The 20856-nt window shown below is 23.6% G+C and overlaps 3 protein-coding genes across 3 annotated transcripts; 2 read left to right on the top strand and 1 right to left on the bottom strand. All coding sequences in view use genetic code 6, as the record gives it.

Moving 5' to 3' along the window:
* Positions 1-422: 422 nt before the first annotated feature.
* Positions 423-5609, top strand: TTHERM_00522150 (tyrosine kinase family protein; the record flags this gene model as incomplete). Its single annotated transcript, XM_001014393.2, has 20 exons — positions 423-522; positions 676-823; positions 931-992; positions 1071-1146; positions 1198-1259; positions 1316-1378; positions 1436-1498; positions 1560-1813; positions 1865-2042; positions 2096-2455; positions 2554-2966; positions 3016-3647; positions 3704-3782; positions 3856-4360; positions 4414-4565; positions 4623-4771; positions 4829-4926; positions 4978-5230; positions 5278-5507; positions 5572-5609. 20 exons carry the CDS (start codon positions 423-425, stop codon positions 5607-5609), a joined length of 3915 nt encoding a protein of 1304 aa, XP_001014393.2.
* A 496-nt stretch (positions 5610-6105) lies between these two features.
* On the bottom strand, positions 6106-8145 carry TTHERM_00522140 (hypothetical protein; the record flags this gene model as incomplete). The annotated part of the gene is made up of 1 exon (XM_001014392.2): positions 6106-8145. The coding sequence occupies one exon, from the start codon at positions 8143-8145 to the stop codon at positions 6106-6108; it is 2040 nt and encodes a 679-aa protein (XP_001014392.2).
* A 665-nt stretch (positions 8146-8810) lies between these two features.
* Positions 8811-20693, top strand: TTHERM_00522130 (hypothetical protein; the record flags this gene model as incomplete). The annotated part of the gene is made up of 16 exons (XM_001014391.2): positions 8811-9191; positions 9300-12165; positions 12218-12403; positions 12492-13021; positions 13071-13918; positions 13986-14081; positions 14133-14664; positions 14719-15029; positions 15089-15350; positions 15423-15676; positions 15752-17009; positions 17062-17747; positions 17806-18535; positions 18591-18953; positions 19044-19621; positions 19685-20693. The coding sequence occupies 16 exons, from the start codon at positions 8811-8813 to the stop codon at positions 20691-20693; spliced, it is 10890 nt and encodes a 3629-aa protein (XP_001014391.2).
* Positions 20694-20856: the final 163 nt, after the last annotated feature.

The following is a 20856-nucleotide window of genomic DNA, read 5'->3' as shown; positions in this document are numbered from 1 at the left end:
TGTATATTTATATATAATTTAATTAATATTTAGTTTTCAAACCAGCGTTAAATCTAAATAATCAAGAATTCTTTTTCAATTATATAAATTTAGGCATAATAATTATATAAATAAAATAGATTTACAAAAACTTAACAAATATAAAGAAGTTAGTCTAGTAAGGATAGCTTTTCTTCATTTTTAATGATTTGATTAGCCTTTTTATTCATAAATAAATAAATATATTATTTAAATTCTTTGGGCTAATCTCATAGAAAGAATTTTGTATAAAGCAGATATCACTAATTCTATTTTTAAACAAGTAGGAAAAAGCAATCTAGTATAAAAGGTAGCGTTTTTGCTGGTATTTTTAGAACATAATTAGCTGAAAATAAAAGTTTAGATAGACTACTGATATAAATTATAGGAATTAAAGCATAAAAATGGATTTATTTAAAAAAATCTTTTAATTATAAAATGATGAAGAAAGTAAAAGTAAACATAAAAAATTGATAAATTATGACAATAATGAAAAGTATGAAGGTAAATTAATGAATAAAATTTTTTTATAATATAATTAAAGCAAATTACGAGAATTCAAACACAAAATTATCAATTTAAATTTAAAAATATCCATTTTATCTAATATTAAAAACATTACACATAGGATTCAATTTTACTATATTGTTTAAATAGGTCAAACAAATAAGTAGGGAGCTAGGCATGGATAAGGTATGATGCACTATAACAATGGAGATAAATATGAAGGTGAATGGTATAATAATCTGAGATAAGGATAGGGTAAATAATACTATTATAATGGAGATTTTTATACTGGATCATGGTAATAAAAGAGTTTTTTGAGCAAACAATTTTAAATATTCTTATTTTTTATATAAAACGATACAAAAAATAACTAAAATAAAATATATTTTTATTTAAAAATAAAAGGAATAAAGATAAAAAAGAAGGCCATGGTTAATATTTCTATTCAAATAATGAAAGATATGAAGGTAATATACTATTAAACATTTTGATTAAAACATATTTGAAAATAGTACTTAAATTTATCTATTACCTATTTTTATCAGGTGATTGGTCTAATGATTTAAGACATGGAAAAGGAAAGTATTTTTATAGAAATGGAGATATTTATGATGGTTCATGGTAAAAAAATATTTGAGTCTAAGGGTGTAATTCATGTTAATATTAATTTAGGGTGAAAGGGAAAAAAGAGGGTAAAGGAAGAATGACATACTACAATAATGAAGAATATGATGGTACTTTTTAATTCAGCATCAATAAAAAACCAAATATTAAATTAATAATTAATTAGGCGATTGGTTAAATGATAAAAAGCACATCAAAAATAGTACTCAAAATAATGAATCAAAAGAAGGTATTTTTTAATTGCTGGCTCTATAAAAAGTTAATTTTTTTTATATTTATATTCAAGAAAATAACCATAAGAGAAGAAAAAATGGATAAGAAGATAATTCAAATACTAATTCTTATGAAGGTAAATTTATCAAAAAGTAAAATTTAAAAATATTTATTAAATAATTTTATGCTTAAAATAGAGAAGAATTCAATTGATTAGATAAGAAAAGTAATCTCTAACGGCTCAGAAAGAAAAAATAGTTCTCCTAAAAATAAAAAGAGTATACAAGATGATAAAGATTACGAATATGATTACAATAAGCCTAGCTCTAATAATATAAAAGAAGAAATTTAAAACAATCTATTTAGCAATAATTAAATAAATTCAAATATTTTAGAAAGCTAGCAACTGCAATACACAAATCAATATCACAGTAATAGAGACAATGACTTCGTAAAAATTATTTAATATAAATTTAGATTTAAAAAATAATTATTTAAACAGGCTATAGCTACAAATGTAGAAGAAAGTGTTTCTAAATCTAATATAATTGCAACTGAGGTTAATGACACATATCGAACGAATGGATAGAGTTTATAGATTTCTATAGATGATAACAAGGCTATTGATATATTAGATATTATGGAGAGCTATGAAATATTAAATAATTTCCCTTAAGATTGTATAGATTTTTGTTGATACATGATTATTTATTGTAATGATATTCTTTTTTAGTAAGAGAATGGAATACGGGACACATTTGCAAGTGGCTAGATTCAATAGGTTTAGGTGAATTCAGCCCTTCTTTTGAAAGTAATTAAATATGTGGATAGAGTATTTGTATGCTAACCGAGTAAGAATTAGAGCAATCAATAGGAATGAAGGCTTTAGGTAAAAGAAAAATCTTTTTGAAGTATTAAGAAATGCTCAAAAAGTACTATAACAAGAAATTAAGTAAAGACATTAAGCAATTCATCCATAAGCATTAGTCTAGATTCAAAAAAGGAGAGAAGAGTTTATAGTTTCTCAAGCAAAATTAATAAAACTACAGAAGTATAAGGGAAGAGGACGAAAGTATTTCTTCTCACAAAAATTGTAAAAATTTAAACCAAATTCATAAATATAATCTCATATAAATTTTCTAATTTATTTATTTAGAAATATAATCATTTTATTTTAAATAAAAATATTAGCCTTAAATTCTAATTAAATAAATCAAATGGAAAATTTTATGCTGCTTGAAGAAGACGAAGATGAAGATCATAGTGGAGGTAAAAAACAGAAGGATAAAGACAAAAAAAATAACAGCTACAGAAATTCAGATGATGAATAAAATAAAGAAAAAAACGAAAATAATAAAAAAAATTAAAAAATAAAGAAAAAAAAGAGAGATAAAGGAAGTAACAATAGTTCATCTAACGATGAAAGCGACTATTCTTAATCAGATAACTAAAAAGTCAGCGGTTTAAGGAGCAGAGAGAATTCTGGTTCTAATTTAGTAAATGTAAAGGAAGACCAAAAAGAAAAGAAACAAAAAAGAAATTCTCCTTAGTATTAGTATATCAACAATAACAACAACAATTTTGAAGAAAATTACAAATACAAAGTAGAGTTAGTTCTTACCAAAATTTTTTAATTTTAAAATATTTTTAAAGTAAAAAGACAAATCTAAAAATTTTGCTGGAGACGAAGATGAAGAAATTCATAAGTTTTTAAAGTTTTAAAAGAATAAGTCCTAGACAGAGTAACAAAAGCATCATAATAATCATATATCTAAAGTTTAATCAGACTCAACATATAACTCACATAAGTTAAAAATTCAATAAATAAATAACGTCTACTGTGAAGACAAGCTATTTTAAGATATTAAAGTTGAAAAAAAATAGAACCATAAATAGTCTGGCGATTATGCTCAAAATATCTAATCAGAATCTTTACTCACAGAGTAAAACTAAGAGCTAGCTTACACGATATCCAATGGGAATTATTAAAATTAAGATATTCAAACAGCACAAGACTTAAATTAAAATAATATTTAAGAAGAAGAAATAAAAAATTAAAAATAATTATCAAAAGAGGTAAACAAAACTCAAAGTCTTGACAATTCATATGTTAAAAAGAAAAAGAAAGATGATAAACTTGGCCCAAGAGATGGTAAATTTAACAATAATAGTATAGAGTCCATTGATACCTTAGAGCAAAAATAACATAAATCTGATGATGCTGCCTCAGTAAATTAAATGAACAGCCCTGATATTAGATAAAACGATTTGATTAAATCTTTGCAGTACTTTTTTTTATTCAAAATTAAAAAATAATTTTAAATAAACTAAAAATATATAGACCGGATTTTATCAACACAAAGCCATTCATTTTAAATTTTAATTAATCTATTAACTAAAATGAAAACACTCTTTTTAAGGTAAAAAATTAATTTATCACCTTTTTTTGAGATTCAGAGATTTAAATTAAAAATTTTATTTAAAACATAATAGCTTGGAATATAAAAAGATCTTTTCATAAGTGACAAAAATGACAGTCAAAAAACTGGATTGACAAAAATTACATCTTCAAACTAATCAGGTGGTTAAACTTTGATTAATTAATCATCAGGGGCAATTGGAAATCCTACAGCTCAAAATTCGAGTGTCGAAAATAACTCTGGTTAAAATAAAGGAATGTAAATAAGCAACAATCAGCTTTCTTCTTCCAGCTCTTCTTCTGATGAGTCTTCAGATAATGAACCTAATAAGCAAGTAGTAAATAAGAGATCAAAGGGAGATGGAGGTGCTTCTATATCGAGCTAAGATTCAGATACAAATTCAAAACTTAAACAAAGATAGACACCTCAATAAAAATTTAAAAAAGAAAATACAAAAGATGGAAGCAGAAACCCTAGCAAAGATAAAGCTACTCCTCAAATTAAACATAAAGATAAAGATAAAGATAAAATGAAAGAAGTTAGTAAAGAAAAATCAAGGTTAAGAAGAGAAGAAAAATGTAATTAACTAACTTTTAATCACAAAAAAACTAACTTTTACAATTCATTTAAGAATAATAGTTGGATTAACTACTGAGAGACATGGGTATCAATAAAAAACTTATTATAAATTACTAAGAACTTGATTTTGGAAAAAAAATCGGAGAAGGAAGTTATGGTTAAGTATTCAAAGGTACATGGGCCAAAACTCAAGTTGCTATTAAAGTATTCATTAAAGAAAATTATTGTTTATTTAAAAATAAATTTTGTTTTTATAAAAAGTAATTCGGAAAATAAAATTCGAAATTCCACCTTAGAAAAGTTTAAGATTTTATATCAGAAGTTCGTGTTATAAACAATCTAAGACACCCAAACATCGTTTTATATATGGGTGTTTGCTTTTATCAGTCACAATATTTTATGATTACAGAGTAATTCATTCATAAGTTAACTTGAAATTATTAATTAATTATTTCAAATTATCATAGATATTTACAAGAAGGTTCATTATACGATCATTTACATATCAAGCATACAGCTTTTAGCGAAGCTAAATAAATTGATATGATAGAAGATATGGCATTAGGTAATTTAATTGGTTGCCATTTTATATTTTTCTAATTTAAATGACTATTAGGAATGGTATATTTACATGGAAGAAAAGTAATGCATTGTGATTTGAAGAGCTCAAACGTTTTAATAGATGAAAATTGGAATGTTAAGCTTTGCGATTTTGGGCTTTCAAGAATTAAATCAACACTGAATAAAAAGAAAAATGCTCGTAAAAATGAAGGCTTAATTGGAACTCCATAATGGATGGCACCAGAAATTATGAGAAGAGAGTAATATTAAGAGCATTCTGACGTCTACTCGTTTGGCATGATTATGTGGTAATATTATTTTTTTTAAATATTTTTATTTTAAATAATTAATAAAGGGAAATTGCTACGAGAAAAGTACCTTATTTGGGTCTATCTCATTAGTAAATTTATGGTACTGTAGGATATGATGAAAATTATTAAGTAGAAATACCTGTAAGAGGAATACCTAGATATTTGAATCTAATGAAAAAATGTTTAAGAAGAAACCCATAAGAAAGACCTACTTTCTAAGAAGTAGTTGAAGAAATTTTTAAAATAAAAAAAGATCTTAAAGATAATAATAAAAGTAAATAAATTTCTATAAAATAATTAAAAAAATATTTTCAAACTCATTTTTTTAAAAAAAAAAGAATAAGTAGTAAAAGAAATCATAAGATTCTTTGATTGATTGATTGATATTTTAATTAATTTAATACAATCTATTGTTAATTCTAAATATTAGTTTAGTTTGGTATAAATTATATTTTACTTATCCAGTAAAATTTTATTAAATTAAAATTTTTAACAAAGTAAATTATAAATTTTAATTTGAAACATTAATAAAATCTTATTAAGAATATAAATAGTTAATTTTTTAAAATTACTTAATATTAATCATGATAAATTAAATTATTATTTATTAATTTAAATTAGATAGATTATTGATTAATTAATTTTAAATATTTTAAAAAAATTATTTTTGTAATTTTCTTAAAAAAAAATAAATAAATAAAAACTCAAAATATTTTTGTATGATTTTAAATAAAAAGATTAATATAAATGAAATAAATTTTTGAAATAATTTCATAAACTAAATAAAAATATTTATTATCTGAAAAATGAGTATTTTTTTAATATAAATTTTATCATTTGAAAACTTTTATTTAATTATTTTATCATTTTTTTCATTTTTTTAACAATTTCGAAATTAAAATTTCTTTTATGGTTAAATACTCGACTTAATAGTCTATTCCCTTTTCTTAGAAAAGCTCAGGATTAAGCTTAAAGTTTTAGAAATCCTTCGCGTTCATGGGTTAATCTTCATAACCAAGCCCACTTATATTATAAACTAAGAGAGAACTTTTTTCAATTCCATTTTTTTTCCACCAAATAAAATAATCAATCTTTTCTTTTAGAGATAGAGATGACCACAATTCTTAAACGTATTTTTTAGCAAATGAGTTGTAAACATATTTATCAAACATTATATATGAATAATAATATCTAGAATACAAGATATTTTATGATAAAAGAGCTTTAACTACATGATTTTCTAAAATTCTAAATTAGGCATATTCGCTTCCTGTTTATAAAGTTCCATAATTTTTAACTAAAGTATTTAAAGTATCAATTAGATAAAATGTAATAATTTTATCATTTTCTGCAGGGTCTTTTTGTTTTTTTTCACTTTATATATCTCTGTCTTGAACATCTACTCCATCTAATAACTAAGCTAAAGTGTTGTCTAAATATATTTATTAAATTTTTGACTTAAATTAGATGTACTCCCTTTAGAAAAATTCAGTCTAAAGATTTAAAATATCACTGAAAGTGACAATCTACTTTTTTTAATCTGGTGCCTTATTTTTCTCATTACTTTATTTCTATTCTATTTTTTTAGTCAATATAACATTTTCTAATAATCTGGACCATGTATTTGTGTTTCCTCCAATTACTTTTTTGAGAAGATCTATTTATCTTATAGAGAAAACTTAATCATATTGGGATCTTAATTGCTCTTCAGGAACACCATATAGTTCGATTGTGCCATAAGTATTGTAAGGGGCATGCATCATATCAAACATTTCCATTGTAAAAAAGCGAGAATTTGACGACTCAATAACTACAGGAAAGTGGTTCCTTTCTCTATCAGTAGAATATAAACGTAATAGCAAGTGATCTTAGAAATCATAAAATCTTACATCATTTTAATAGCCACAAAATAAATTATCAAAGTTTTCTAAAACTATAACATTTTGAGCAAACTGTGTTTATGTTTTATTGCATGGATGATATCCTTCTAAATAGTTGATTGCATCAAATAAAAATGAATTAACAATTAGACCATTTCTATAGTAAACATCTTTAAGCTTTGGAGGTCTGTTTTCATACTCAATACGAGAAAGGAGAGAAACACAAATTAAGATAGCAGTTTTTATTCCATCGCTTTCAAAATCAGACTATAAAACTTCTACAATTTATTCAAAAACTTCACTAAAATCTGCTGATTCTTCTACCATTTTAGTTTAAAAAAGATCACTTAAGCCAATTTTGACATGATCAGAAATTTTTATAAATATTTCTTCATCATTGATTAATGCTCCAATCATATCTCTTGCATATAAATTTAAAAATTCTTTAGCATATTGTTCATATAATATTTCTTTTATTATATTAATAGCATTAAATTAAGATTCATTTTGTTAAAAGTACAGCTTAGGATTTGATGCAACCTTGCTAAATTACTAATGAATAGAATTGATAAGAGTGTTTTCAAAATTATTAATAAATGTATCATAATTTAGTATCCCAAAGGACGAGCAATTAAAAGTTTAAATGTTATACCAATTTGCATCCTAAACCTTATATTTGTTCCTTTATGTAATTAATTTTTATAAATTTGATCTTATAAATGATGTCTTTCCTATTCCTTTTGGTCCTAAAACAACACACAAACTAGTTTTATTTGATTCAAAACCAAATTCTGTGATTTCGCTCTTACAAAATTATTAAAAGACTTTGTTGTACTTCTCGTTCACAAAAACAGGAATTTTAACCTCTTTTTTCTATTTTGTTAATTAGCTTTTTTCAAACATTTCATTTGCTTCCTTTAAGTAAGATTTATGATAAATCTTTTCTACTAAAGGAAAATAGTATTAATATTTCAAATGTGCTATGCGATTTTTTAAGGAAGTTTTCAACTTATCTAAGCTCTTAGAAAACATTTTATTATTAGTTGCAAGCTCGCTTGTTTCAAATTATACGCTATTTTAAAATATGTATTAAAGTAATTTGTTATCAAACTATTTATTTATTAACTAAAACCTTTATTTTATTTTAATAAATATTTGATATCTTGTTAATTAAGAAATACCAAAGAAAATTCATAAGTCAATCTTCTAGAAAAAGTGACATATATTAACTACATTTAAAATTAGTGCAAAGAGCTAAAAAAAACAGACTTATAATCCCAAAAACAAAAATATTTTAAATTTAAAAAAACTATAAAAATGTATTGTAATCTGCTTTGAAAACATTCAAAATATTTTATTTAATTATTTATTATATAATTTTAAAAACAAAATGTTATTATTTTTTTTTAGTTTTAATACATTTTTATAGTTTTATTTAGAATTAATTTTTTACAAATTTTAATATGCCAACCAATATTCATTTTATTTTATAAATTCAAATATAATCTTTTACTTTTTAAGTTGAACTTTTTGATATTAAAAATTTTAGTTATTAATTTTTTTTTAAAGTTAAGAACAGTTTTTTTTGATACTAATAAAGGTTTCTAAACCTACATAATACAAAAAAGGAAGAAGGAAGAAATCAAAAGTAATTTTAACTCGTGAAAAAGTGCTGGCTGCACAATCCTTAACTTAAAATGATTTAATAATAAGATTAAGATTATGAATATAGCTAAAAGGGAGAACCATATAGTTAGAGTTATTAGAAATAAGGAAACTAATATATTTAACAATAATAAATATCATTATAATAGTAACAATAGTAATAGAAAATAAATAAATAAAATGCTTCTTAAAATGAAAGGATATAGCAAAATTCGATAGAAGATATAAATTAATTCAAGTAAAAGGCTTAATTGTAATTGCAGGTGCCTAATTAATAATTTTAATTTTAAGCATAAGCAATTGATGAATAGTAGAATCAGAAATCTGATGATGAAGAAAATTTTAAATTAGGGCATTAACTTATCTACTAATATAAAAAGCAGCTTTAAGCATTTTTGGATCAGATTAGTAATGTAAAATATCATAATGTTTCTTTAAAGCTTTTATTTAGTTTTAATATTATTTTTATTCAGTTAATTATTAAAAATTATCTAACAATCTATTTTTAATCCTTTTAAAAGACAGCTAATGAAGAATAATATAAATAAATCATAGATTTGTCGTTGAAATTAAGCTTTGAATTTCAATGTTTAGGAAATATATAATATAGAAAATAAAAGTATAAAGAAGCAGAAAATTTTTTTTTTGAGGGTCTAAGGTATACTTATCCAGTTAAAATTATGGAAGAGCCTATAAATGGCCCTAATGGAGAAAAACTTTCAAGAAAGGAAAATAATATTATTGAATGGTATTTATAGCGTATAAGCATAGCCAATTCTTTATATGTAGTTTTTAAAAAGAGAAAGAAAGTTGGAAAGATTATTGAAACTATAAAATTAGTATTAAGTGAATGCGAGTCATGCTGCCACAAAACGAAATTATAAGAGCATCCTCAAAGCAACATCGAAAATCTGTATTATTATTTAGCTGAATATACACATATGTTTTCTTCTTCGCAAATAAATTAAAAGAATTCTTAATTATTTGTAAATGGTTAAATTTCATTGACTAATATTGCATAAATTCAGCAGAATAGCTTGCTTTAATAAAAATAAGACATTGAAGAGACAATGAAATATGCTAAATAATGCATGAATATAATCATTACCAAATATAAAAATGTTTAAAATAAAAAATTTGGAGACAAATTTATAATAGATAAGCTTAGCTTGTCTTATTTAGAAAAAAAATAAATTATGCTAATTCACATCATTCATCTAATTGGTAGAGCGTTGTAATAAGGAGAATTTTTTGTAGAGAGTTTATCATTTTACAAATAAGCATATTTTCTAGCAAGATCTTATATGAAAAAGAGAGGTATTGATCCTGGTGATGGGAATTAAAAATTATTGAATTCATATAAAGATAGAATAAATTAAGTAGTTAAAATAATTCAAAATGACATTGATGAAAATATGGCTTCCGAATAGCTTGATAAAATATTTAAAGAAGATTTGGAAATAGCTGAAATTGGAAGTGATGACCCTTCAAAGTAATAGAAAACTCTTTCCCTAAATTTTGATGCTATTTAATCTTATTTGTAAACTAGTGAAGTAAATGAAATTTTTGAAGGTTTTGCACCAACACACGCTAAGTAAAAATAGCAACAACCTGATGATGATAATGAAGAAAACTAGAACTTGTTTAGTGATGAAACTCTTGTTGAAAGCTAAATATTATTTTTCACAGACTTTTTTTAGAAAACTTAGCATACAGATAAATCTAAAAAAAGCAGCAATAAACTAACTACAAAAGAAGATTAGAAATAAAATTTAGGATAAAAAAATCAGTAACTGTAAGGAGCTAAAACCCAAAAAATAAATAGGAAAGAGTAGGACAATAAAAATCAAAAAACCAGAAACCCTTCATTTAATATCCCAACAAAGGAAAGCTTAATTCAAGAGAGAATTAAATCAGCTTAAATGCCAAATATTTAAAATAATGCCTTTTAATTTAACAATAATTAAAAATAAAATTTTGCTTCAAGATAATTAAGTAGATAAAGATCATCAAAGATATTTGGATAAATTGATTAAGAAAATGAAGTTACTTTACGTATTTTAGAATAAAGGAGTTTAAAAAGATTTTAAGGGACAAAAAATATTGATAGCTTAGTGAATAAACTCTAAGCTAATTACAATAATTTTCTTGAGCATAAGAAAGAATTAAGCTAATTTTTACCTTAATCTTCCTATTTTGAGTCTGTTTAAGATTAATAATTATTTAGCAGAAACAATGAAAAAAATTAATTGTTTAATGGTTAGCAGCCTGAAACATAAAATTTAGAAGATTATGATAAAATGAATAATTAATTCAATGATTTTAAAAGTAATTAAAATAGTTTATCTATTTAAGACTAATATTTCAAAAGTCCAAAAAATTTAAATTTTAACTTCCTCAATAAATAACAATCTATGTAAAATAGCTTTTAAGCTGCAACTATTAAGAAGCATAAACGCCCACTTACTTCTAACACTTAGTTAAGTACTTACAGACCACAAAGCTCAACAAAAAACTTACTTTTAAAGCTAAATTAAGAAGATTACAATTTAGTAGATAATTTAGATTACGGTAATACTAGTGGCTAATCAAGTAATAAGAACATTAACATACCAAAAACAAATACTCCAAAATCTCCAAGCTACCTAGTCAATAGCTTGTACAAATATGAATTATTAGTAAGACCATAAGAAAGTAAGCAGAACTCGAGCACATAAAAGAAAGGATTTTAAATAAAAAAATCATAATATTAAATAAAAATAAATACAAATAATGATTAAATTAATACAAATAATAGTTATTATACTATTGATGAATAGGGAGATGAAAACTAGAAATTAGCAAATAAGCATCCCTTAAAGCATCCACAAATACGTGTTAATAGTTTACATGTTTAAAACCCACAAATAAAAATAATACCTTAAAATTAAATATAAAGATAACGCCCTTAGACATCTTTAACAAAATTACAATAAGTTTAAAGCAGAAGCAACTAAAAAAATACTTCAGAATAAATTTCCAGTTCATAAATTATCTATTCTCCTGATACATTAACGGGATAAAAAAAGCCTTCTATTTAAATACAATTTTCTAAATAGTAGTAATAGTAGCAAGTAACGTCAAGTAATGAATAAAAATATACAGAAGATCAATAAAAGTAGTAGAGCCCTCCTTTAAAACACAAAAATTCATTTGAAATTTTCGATGATGATGGAACTTACAATTTCATTTAGGGTTTTGATTTTGAGAAGGTTATCTCCTAAAAATTTGAGAGATTAATGGCTGAAGAAGCTGAGAGGAATCAAAAAGATAAAGAAAATTCTTTATAAAAATTAGAATTTGTAGGACCTGATAATAAGAATATGACTTAAAATTAACCTTCTTTATGTATTAACTTAACTATTTAAATCATTTTATTAATATTTTAAAATAAAAATAGAGAATGATGATGATTTGTTTAGCGATGAAGGTGATCGTGAAGGTGGGATATAGGAAGATAAATAACAGTAAGAAAATTAAAATAATAATAACAAAGATAATCAAAATAACAACTTGCTACTGGATCCATAAAATGAAAAAGCTCTCAATGAGTAAGAAAAGCTAACAAGAGAGAAGGAAGAACTTTGTAATATCTTTTATTTACATCCATGTTTTTAATAAAAGAGAAATTAATTAAATAATTTACTTATAAAATATTAATTTTTTTTATTAAGTTTTATTTAAGCAATTCAAATTCAGGGAAACTAAAAGGATTTAAGAAATCAATTCGTTATTCCAAAAAGTAAAACAGTGCAAAGATAGATATTTAGCATTTTACTCAAGGTTTAATAACTCTGAGGTTTGTATTTGGAAGTTAGAAAAATTCAAAATAAAATTTAAAGTTATAGAATCCAATAAAAATGGATTTACAAGTTAGTAAAATTTTAGTTTAAAAAATAATGAATCATTATACAAACTTACCTTAACTATGGATATTGAGAGCATGTATTATACAGGAAAGCTTGTTTTTACCATTTAGAACAACGAAATTGAATTTTTAGAAAACTTTTTATTTGAGACAAATATTGTTACGAGATGGGGAATAGCAGATTTTATATTGAATTACTACTTTAACTTACCTAAAAATAGCAATTTGTAAAAAAATTGGAAATAATTCTATCAGAGCTTAGATGAAGGATATTAGTAAATCATAATTAGCTTTGACAACACAATTGGAAGATATTAAGGTGAATTTTAGCAACAAGTAAAATTTATTATGAAAAAATAGAAATTCAATTTTATACTTTATAAAGGAAAATAGTGAATTAATAAATATTGGGCTCAAACTATCTTTTTTAATAAGTTAGTCTCTTTTATTAATAAAAACTCCTACAGGTAATAAATTAAGGTTTATTTCACAATAAGAAAATTCGTCATCTAGAAATACTTTGAATTACATTCCCTAAATAGAATAAACCCACTTACATTAGCAAAATGAGTTAAATCAAGAGGAAAATAATGATTATTAAAAAAATTATTATTATCTGAAAGAGTTTTTAAAAATAAGAAGACAAATTGTTAGGAAAACAATAATCAATTTAGAAACGCTGTCTCCTTAAATATTTATAAGATTCGGAGTCTAAAAAAAAATAAAATAAAATTTTTCACCTAAACCTTCACCAAATAATTCAGCTGATTAGCTTATAGATCTATAAGAATACTCAAAAATGTTGCAATACTAAAGAATGTATGATTATGTTGAGGAGTACAAAAAATATTTGAGCGATAATTTAGCTGTTTTTGAAAGGAATTTATTTATGAATGAAGATATAGTAAATAAAGGATTGCAACTGTAGACATCTCATATGCAGAAACAGCTCGAAATGTTTAGTTAGTAGAGAAGTAGATAAAAAAGTAGTATCCCAAATTTAAATGCCCTAAAGCCTTAGCAATCCACTAGAGGCCAGCTTGGATTTTAACCTTCAAATACTAACTTTAATACCATGCTTAATAGTTATAATATGGTTCTTAGTCTAAATCCTCATATAAACGCTCAAAGATTATCGTCATAACAATAATAATCCCCACATTCAAATAATTCTATTGAAAAAGTGTAAAGGTATTAACAATCAAGAAATAATTCTATTGCTCAATTACCTGAGTAATTATTATCAAATTTTATTAATTAAAAAATATTTTATAAAGTTATTAAAATTTATAATCAAAAGAATATATCCTGCAAAATACTCTGGAGAATTAGAATACCAAGAAGATATACATTCACCATCTGATAATTTAAATATTTCTATAGATTCATAATAAAGGTAAAATCTTAATAATCATCATTATAATTCTAAATTGAGAATTTTAAATAGTATTATTAGAAACATTTAAGCTCCTCCTTCAGGAAGTAATTCTAACTCTCATGAAAGATAAAATATGAGTAGATAAGAATCATTTAAGAAAGCAGAGAAAGAAAACAGTAGAATTGAATATAAGTCATCACAGGAAGAAGATTAATAAACAAATTAAATGTTATAAATGAATTAGGCATAAAATCCTACAATTGAGAGATTTTTCCAAAGAAATCTTAATAAAAAATCTACTTTTTCAATGATAAAAAGAAATGAGTAAAATGATAAAGATGTCTCAGATAATAAAAGTTAAAGTGAAGCAAAACCACAGGAAGAAATTCTTGATGATAGTGTAGAGCTATAAAGAAATGTCAGTTTATAGATAAATAATTATAAAGAGAATGATGATACACCTTCAGGTAGATAAAAATCTCAACTCAATGAATTTGCTTCAAATTACAATAAAGACAGCGAATATATAGATAAGCTATCATCCAGCTAAGAAATAACAAGTTTTGAAGATAAATATAGAAGGCTAACTCATACAAAACCTGTAAGATTGATTAACTTTTTATTTAATATAAACAAAAATAATTTTGTTAAAAAGTCTGATATTATTGAGCTCTTTAAGTAAGATATGAACTTAAGTATTAGTTCAAAAAGTAGTATAGTTGATTCTCTAGATGAAGAAAAATAGTTTAATGACTAAGAAGAGTTAAGTAGTATTCCTATGATTAAATAAAAAGTTACAAGAAGAAGAAATTTGAATTCTAAGAATTCTTAAGATTTAACTTAGTCTCTTACTATTATGTATACAAATTAAATGGCAGGTTTAGACTAAAAAAATTAAGGTAGTATAGATCAAAGATTGTTTTCTAAATAAAATCTAAATGACTATGAAAAAATGATTTAATCTGAGTAAAGAAATTAATTTAGCTTTTGCTATAAAAATAAAATATTAACTATTATTTTTGTAGTATTTATCCAGAAGAGGCTGGTACGGCGGAAATAAATTAAAGTAAAATGATGGCTTAGATTCAATAACTGTAATAATAATAATAATAAAATTAAGAAACTTCTTTAGAAAGAGCCCAAAAAGATATGTCAAAAAACAGATCAGATGATTAAAAAGAATTGGAGGAAGATGACCTGAAAAATTTCTCACAGGATGGTTATATTTTACCTTTCTAAGGCGAGTAGGCTTCTAGAATAAGAGAAGACTCAAAAAATTTATAACATGTAAATTTTTCTTTTATTTAGATTAGTTAATTGATTATTTAAAAATTTCAATTTTTTTAATTTTTAATTTAGACAAGTGAAAATACAAATTCAACATAGAACGAATAAGTATAATCTTAAGTAGCTACAAAGATTCCCATTTCTCAATAAACAAATGGAATTGAGGAATTAATTAAATAAAAAGTAGACTAATTTAGGAACATATTGTAGAGATAACTCAAAATTAGATTTTGTAACCCTCAAAAATATATTGAGTATTTTGAAGAAAATAAAAATATTGCCTAAATTGCTATTCCTAATATTTTTATAAATGCTTTTAGACAAAAGTAATAATTTAATTAAATTAATTAAGCAATAACCCAAAAATTATTTTTTCTATTTAACTTTTTAAATAAATATAGGGATGTTCTTTTATGTGGTATCATGAGATTAAATAGCATGAGTATGGAAGAGTACAATCGTAGGAAAGAAGGGATAGTTGAAAATGGTTAGATAAGCACTTAAAAATTAATTCAACATATTGAAGACAATGAAGAAAATTCTTTTAATTTTAACAAATTCCAAAACTAAAATACTAAAATTATTTAAGATCAAAGTGAAAAAGATAACTTTTTTGTAACAATTTAGATTAGTTATACTGTTAATGCAAAAGATGAGTGGGATGTAGAAAAATTAAAGAATGATGTTTAAATTCATGTAGAAGCAGTTTAAATTCAAACTAATTTTGCTTATCATCCAACCTAGAGATATTCTTCCTAATTTTCCTTTTATGAATTCATAGAAACACTTTTTGCAGAAGACAACGACCTTCAAATTTAAGAGTACTATGATACCATTTAAAGACTACTTAAAAATATATCTTAAGATAAAAATGACGATTTCAGTTCAAATAATGAAAATTAAAATTAATTTTAAGAGGATAGTATCTTGAATGAAGAAAACTATGGATTAAATATGGAGACTTTACAATATGAAGGATTAAATCCATATACAGATTTTAATATAAAGTTTTAAAAAGCAGTGTGCAAACATTTATTTAAGCTAAATAAATTTATTTATAACATTGGCTTTAATAAATTGTAAAAAAAGATTTTATTAGAGCGCTTAAATAGCTAAATGATAACTGTAGAAAAATAACTAAAATTGATTCCAAGAAAAATAAAAAAATATAGAATTTTAAATGAGAAGTTGTATTTTGTAGATGAATAAAGCTATTAGCTTTTAGTTTAAAAAGAGCTAGAATAAAAAATTTTATTTTAACAGCAAGTAGCTGCTTAGTTTAAAAAGCTTACTCTAAATTCTCCCACTAATATAAATATTTCATCTATTTAACAATTTAACACCAAATTGACATTTTACCAAACATAATTGAAAAAAAAAATTACCAAAAATGAAAATGAAGAACAAAATTAAGATGAAAATTAAGAAAAACAAAACGAAGTAAACGAATAAGAGAAAAAGAAAAACAATGAAGTAAATGAATTAAAAGCTCAAATTTCAAATGCAAAACTATCTCCAAACAATTCCATAGACTTTGATGAAAATGAGCTGTAAAAGAGGAACTAGTATTTTATTGAGATAATTTAAGACATCATATTATCCGAAAAGATTTTTCATTTATTCTAAATCCTTTCCAGAGAACATCCAGTGTAACTTGAAGTAAATTCTAAAATTTTTATTTAAAAAAATTTAATTTATTTGCTTTTTTTAGTATTAACAAGTATTGACAAAATAGTAATTTGAGGAGAAACAGCAGCTTTTAATTTAATAATAATAGATTTAATTATAGTAATAACAAAATTAGTAGGCTTTACAATAATAGTAATAATAAGATTAAGAAAATTATGACAATTCCAGAAGTTAAATTAGAATATCTAGTTTTGATACAAATTTTAGAAGAGAAAGCCTTTTAGAAAAATCATAAAATATGAAAAGTCCGGTAAATAAACTAACTTCAAGTGTTTCGTAAGAAGTAGGATTATAGAGTAAAAAGAGTAGAAAACCCAGTATCAGTACATAAAAAGTAGCCTACTAATTTAAGAAATAGATTAGAGGTGATCCAAGGAATAAAGTATTCGAAATTTATAATGAAGAAAGAGAAAGAAATTACAAAGATGGGAGAATCAATCATCCTTACGCTATGACTTACTATAATTCTATTCTGCGAATAGTCAATAAAGATAAGAATAATTATAGTTAAAATTAAACTTAGAAAAAACATTATGAAGAAAGAAATAGTTCTGAGCAACGAGAATCATTTAGAAGAGAAGAAGACTTTAGAATCATAGATATTTACTTTTCAAATAAAGATGGGTTCAGAAAGAAAATTAAGGTGGATTATTTACTTGACATACAAGGTGATCTTATTGCAAACATAAGCTTTTATGACCCTCTTTCGTAATTTGATTTTTATAATTTATATATCCTTAGCTAAAAATATTTTTTATTTCATCAGCTATCGAGTAGAAACAGTTAGAGTTAAGGAAAAGAAAAATTTAGAGAAGCTTCAAAACTTGCTTTAAGTAGATAACTACCTTCTAAGAAACTAAAGACTGAGAGAAATTCTCATAAAAATGAATTTAAAATGGAATAAAAAAATTATTGGAAGAAAATTAGAGTTCAGGAGTTTTATTGAAACAAATGAAGAATTTTTTAATTATAAGCTAAATAGGAAAATGAATCCAAACGACGAGGCCCTTTATAAATTAATGACAACTAGAAATTATTTAGATGAAAATAAAGAATAATTCACTAATTTTCTTTACAAAGTTAAATTAGCGTTGATTTCTAACGATTAAAATGCAGAAACAGCTGAATAAAATTACTTTTTTAATACATACTTTTACAGTACACGTGTCCAGCAGTTTTAAAACATCACAAATCTTGGTCGAGCTCTAATATAAACTACTGTCTACTAGAGTAAATTGCTCTACACATCAGATAATTATATTTTCATTAGAATTGATATTGCACCTGCTGCTAAGCGTACTAAGTTGATTAAAATGATCCTTGATTATAATGATATCATTACTATTTTCTCAAAGACCAAATACAACCAAAAAAATTGTCTTGACCCAGAATCAATCACTAAAATGATTATGGAGTTTGCTACAAAAGTCAATTACTCTCATACTTAAAATTATAATGCTTTGAAAATACCATTTTGGAAATAATTTAATTAGATAGTAAGTTTTATTAAAGTATTTTTTTTAATTTTGATAAAATCTTTTTAAAATAAAGTCTGAATCTAGTGATTATGATCTAGTGAACCAATTTGATTTCAACTCTATGAATACAAAGTAAGAGATTAGCTTTTTGAGTAAAAAATCTATGTTGACACCTGTTTTGAGAACTCACAAAATTATTTACTAAGGAATAAAGAAAATTAAAGGAGAGTTTTTAGTTATAACAGTGAAACGTTATATATACTTAAACATAGATTGGTTTTAGCTAATCATATACATCCCTAAGACATGCAGAAGATTTATCTGCTTTTTAATGGAATAGGACATGCTAAAGTTTGATTCAGATTTCATGGAATCAGTTATACCTTTAGTTATTGTTAAATTTGAGAACAACATAAATGAACTAAAATAATATAAGGTAAATAAATAAATGCTCATACTTCATTGATAAATTCTTTTACTTACTTCTAATAAATTTTATTAATTTACCATTTTAAAAACAATTTAGAACTACTTTTAATTCTGCAAAGCCTTTGATTAAATGCATAAAAAGCTATTAATTCAAGAAATGAATGAAAATACAAGAAAAAACGATAAAAAAATAACCTACAAATCAGAGAATTGGTTCAAAAACTCTTCTCAAGTTATAAAGTCATAAAGTCATCTTCATTCTAAAAATAAATTGAGCTAGTTTTAAATCAGTAGGACAGATTTTCATATCTATGACAAGAATATTACAAATTAAAGCTTGTAATCAATAGAGTCTATTAAAGATTTAAATGAATAATCAATCAACTCCTCACAACTCAGATTTTATATGAATTAAGCACATGTCAGCAAATATTCTACTTAAAAAATTAATTTTGTCAAGTATTTCTAAAAGAATCTAACTGAATAGACATCATATTTAGAAAAAAAAGTATGGGAACATTTGATTTCTGCAATTGTAATTGAAGAAAATCAATAGCATAAACTTGTTTTAAAGATTAACACTTTTAACGGAATTTTAAGAGAAACTCTAAGCAGTATTGTCATAAATATGAACGAAAGAGACAATATTCTTTATGAATTCTACATCGAGGAATAGTATTTCTATTTTTAAATTTTCTTTTTTAGATGTAAAAATTATTATTTTTAAAATAAATAAAGCAAAAGGAAAACTTTGAATAGCATTTTTTCGAAATCTACACCTCTTATGCTCAATGACTCATTTACTCAAAACCTGTATATTAGACTTCACTTTTTTGGGTAAGACATAGTCCATAATTAAAAAGTTTGTGGTAGACATATGCTTTATAGTTTCCATAAATAGTCAAGAAGCAAATTGAAAAATACAAATATCAATAGAGAATAACTTAATAATTAAAGTTAATAAAAAATTAATTTAAGTCAAACTCAAATAGGTAGTGGAGATAGTAATCCAAAAATACCTAGCTTATCTAAAATTTCCAATAATTAATAACAAACCTCAAAGTAAACATTAAAATAAAGAACTAGTATCTTAGATAAAAAAGGGGGATCAGTATAAATTATGCTAAACAGCTAAAAGAAAAACTTTGAAAAAAAAAGAACTTCTTTTGCAGCTATTCAAAAAATGAAATAAGAATAGATTGCTGCAGAAGATAATCCATTTCTTTACAGCTTTAAGCTCAACAATATGTAAGATATGGCAATCTTTTATGCAAACAAAATAAAAGCAAATTATAATAAATTTGTTAAAGAAAGAGAAAAAAAATAACTTAAAGGAAAAATTTAAGATTATTTATCACTTTACAAGAGCAAGTCATTAGAAAAAGATGTCTATTGCAAGGCTATTTTGAAAGCAAACAATAACTTTAAAAGAAGTAAAGAAATAGATCCTTAGTAAATAAAATATTTTATCATTTATAGAAGAATTCTAACAGTTTCTCCAAGATAGATGGTGACAATTTTCTATAAACCAAATAAAGAAACATTTTACATTTATTGCTGGAATAATATCAACTCAAAAGACATTATTCTTAAAAAGAAATTAAAGGAAGTTGAGAAATATATTCCTCATTGTACCTATTTTTTAAAATCTAAACTATACAAAGATTTAGGAGATAGAATTTTCTTATGCTTTAAGAACTAACTATTACTACAAACTTATAATCATTTAAAGATAGATTTAGATTGATATCTAAAAATAAATATTTAATAGAAAAAATAATTTATTTGTTTAATTCTACTTTGCAAACTTTATCCTATTTGTAAATAATTCACTCAACTTCAATAAATTTGTATATATAATAATTACGAATTTTATTTTTTAATTTTTTGTTTCAATATAACACAAAATG

This window comes from Tetrahymena thermophila (genome assembly GCF_000189635.1).
Source record: "Tetrahymena thermophila SB210 genomic scaffold scf_8254664, whole genome shotgun sequence".
Classification (NCBI taxonomy): Eukaryota; Ciliophora; class Oligohymenophorea; order Hymenostomatida; family Tetrahymenidae; genus Tetrahymena; species Tetrahymena thermophila.
Note: the sequence above shows the minus strand (reverse complement) of the source record. Positions and strands in the feature narration are given on the sequence as shown.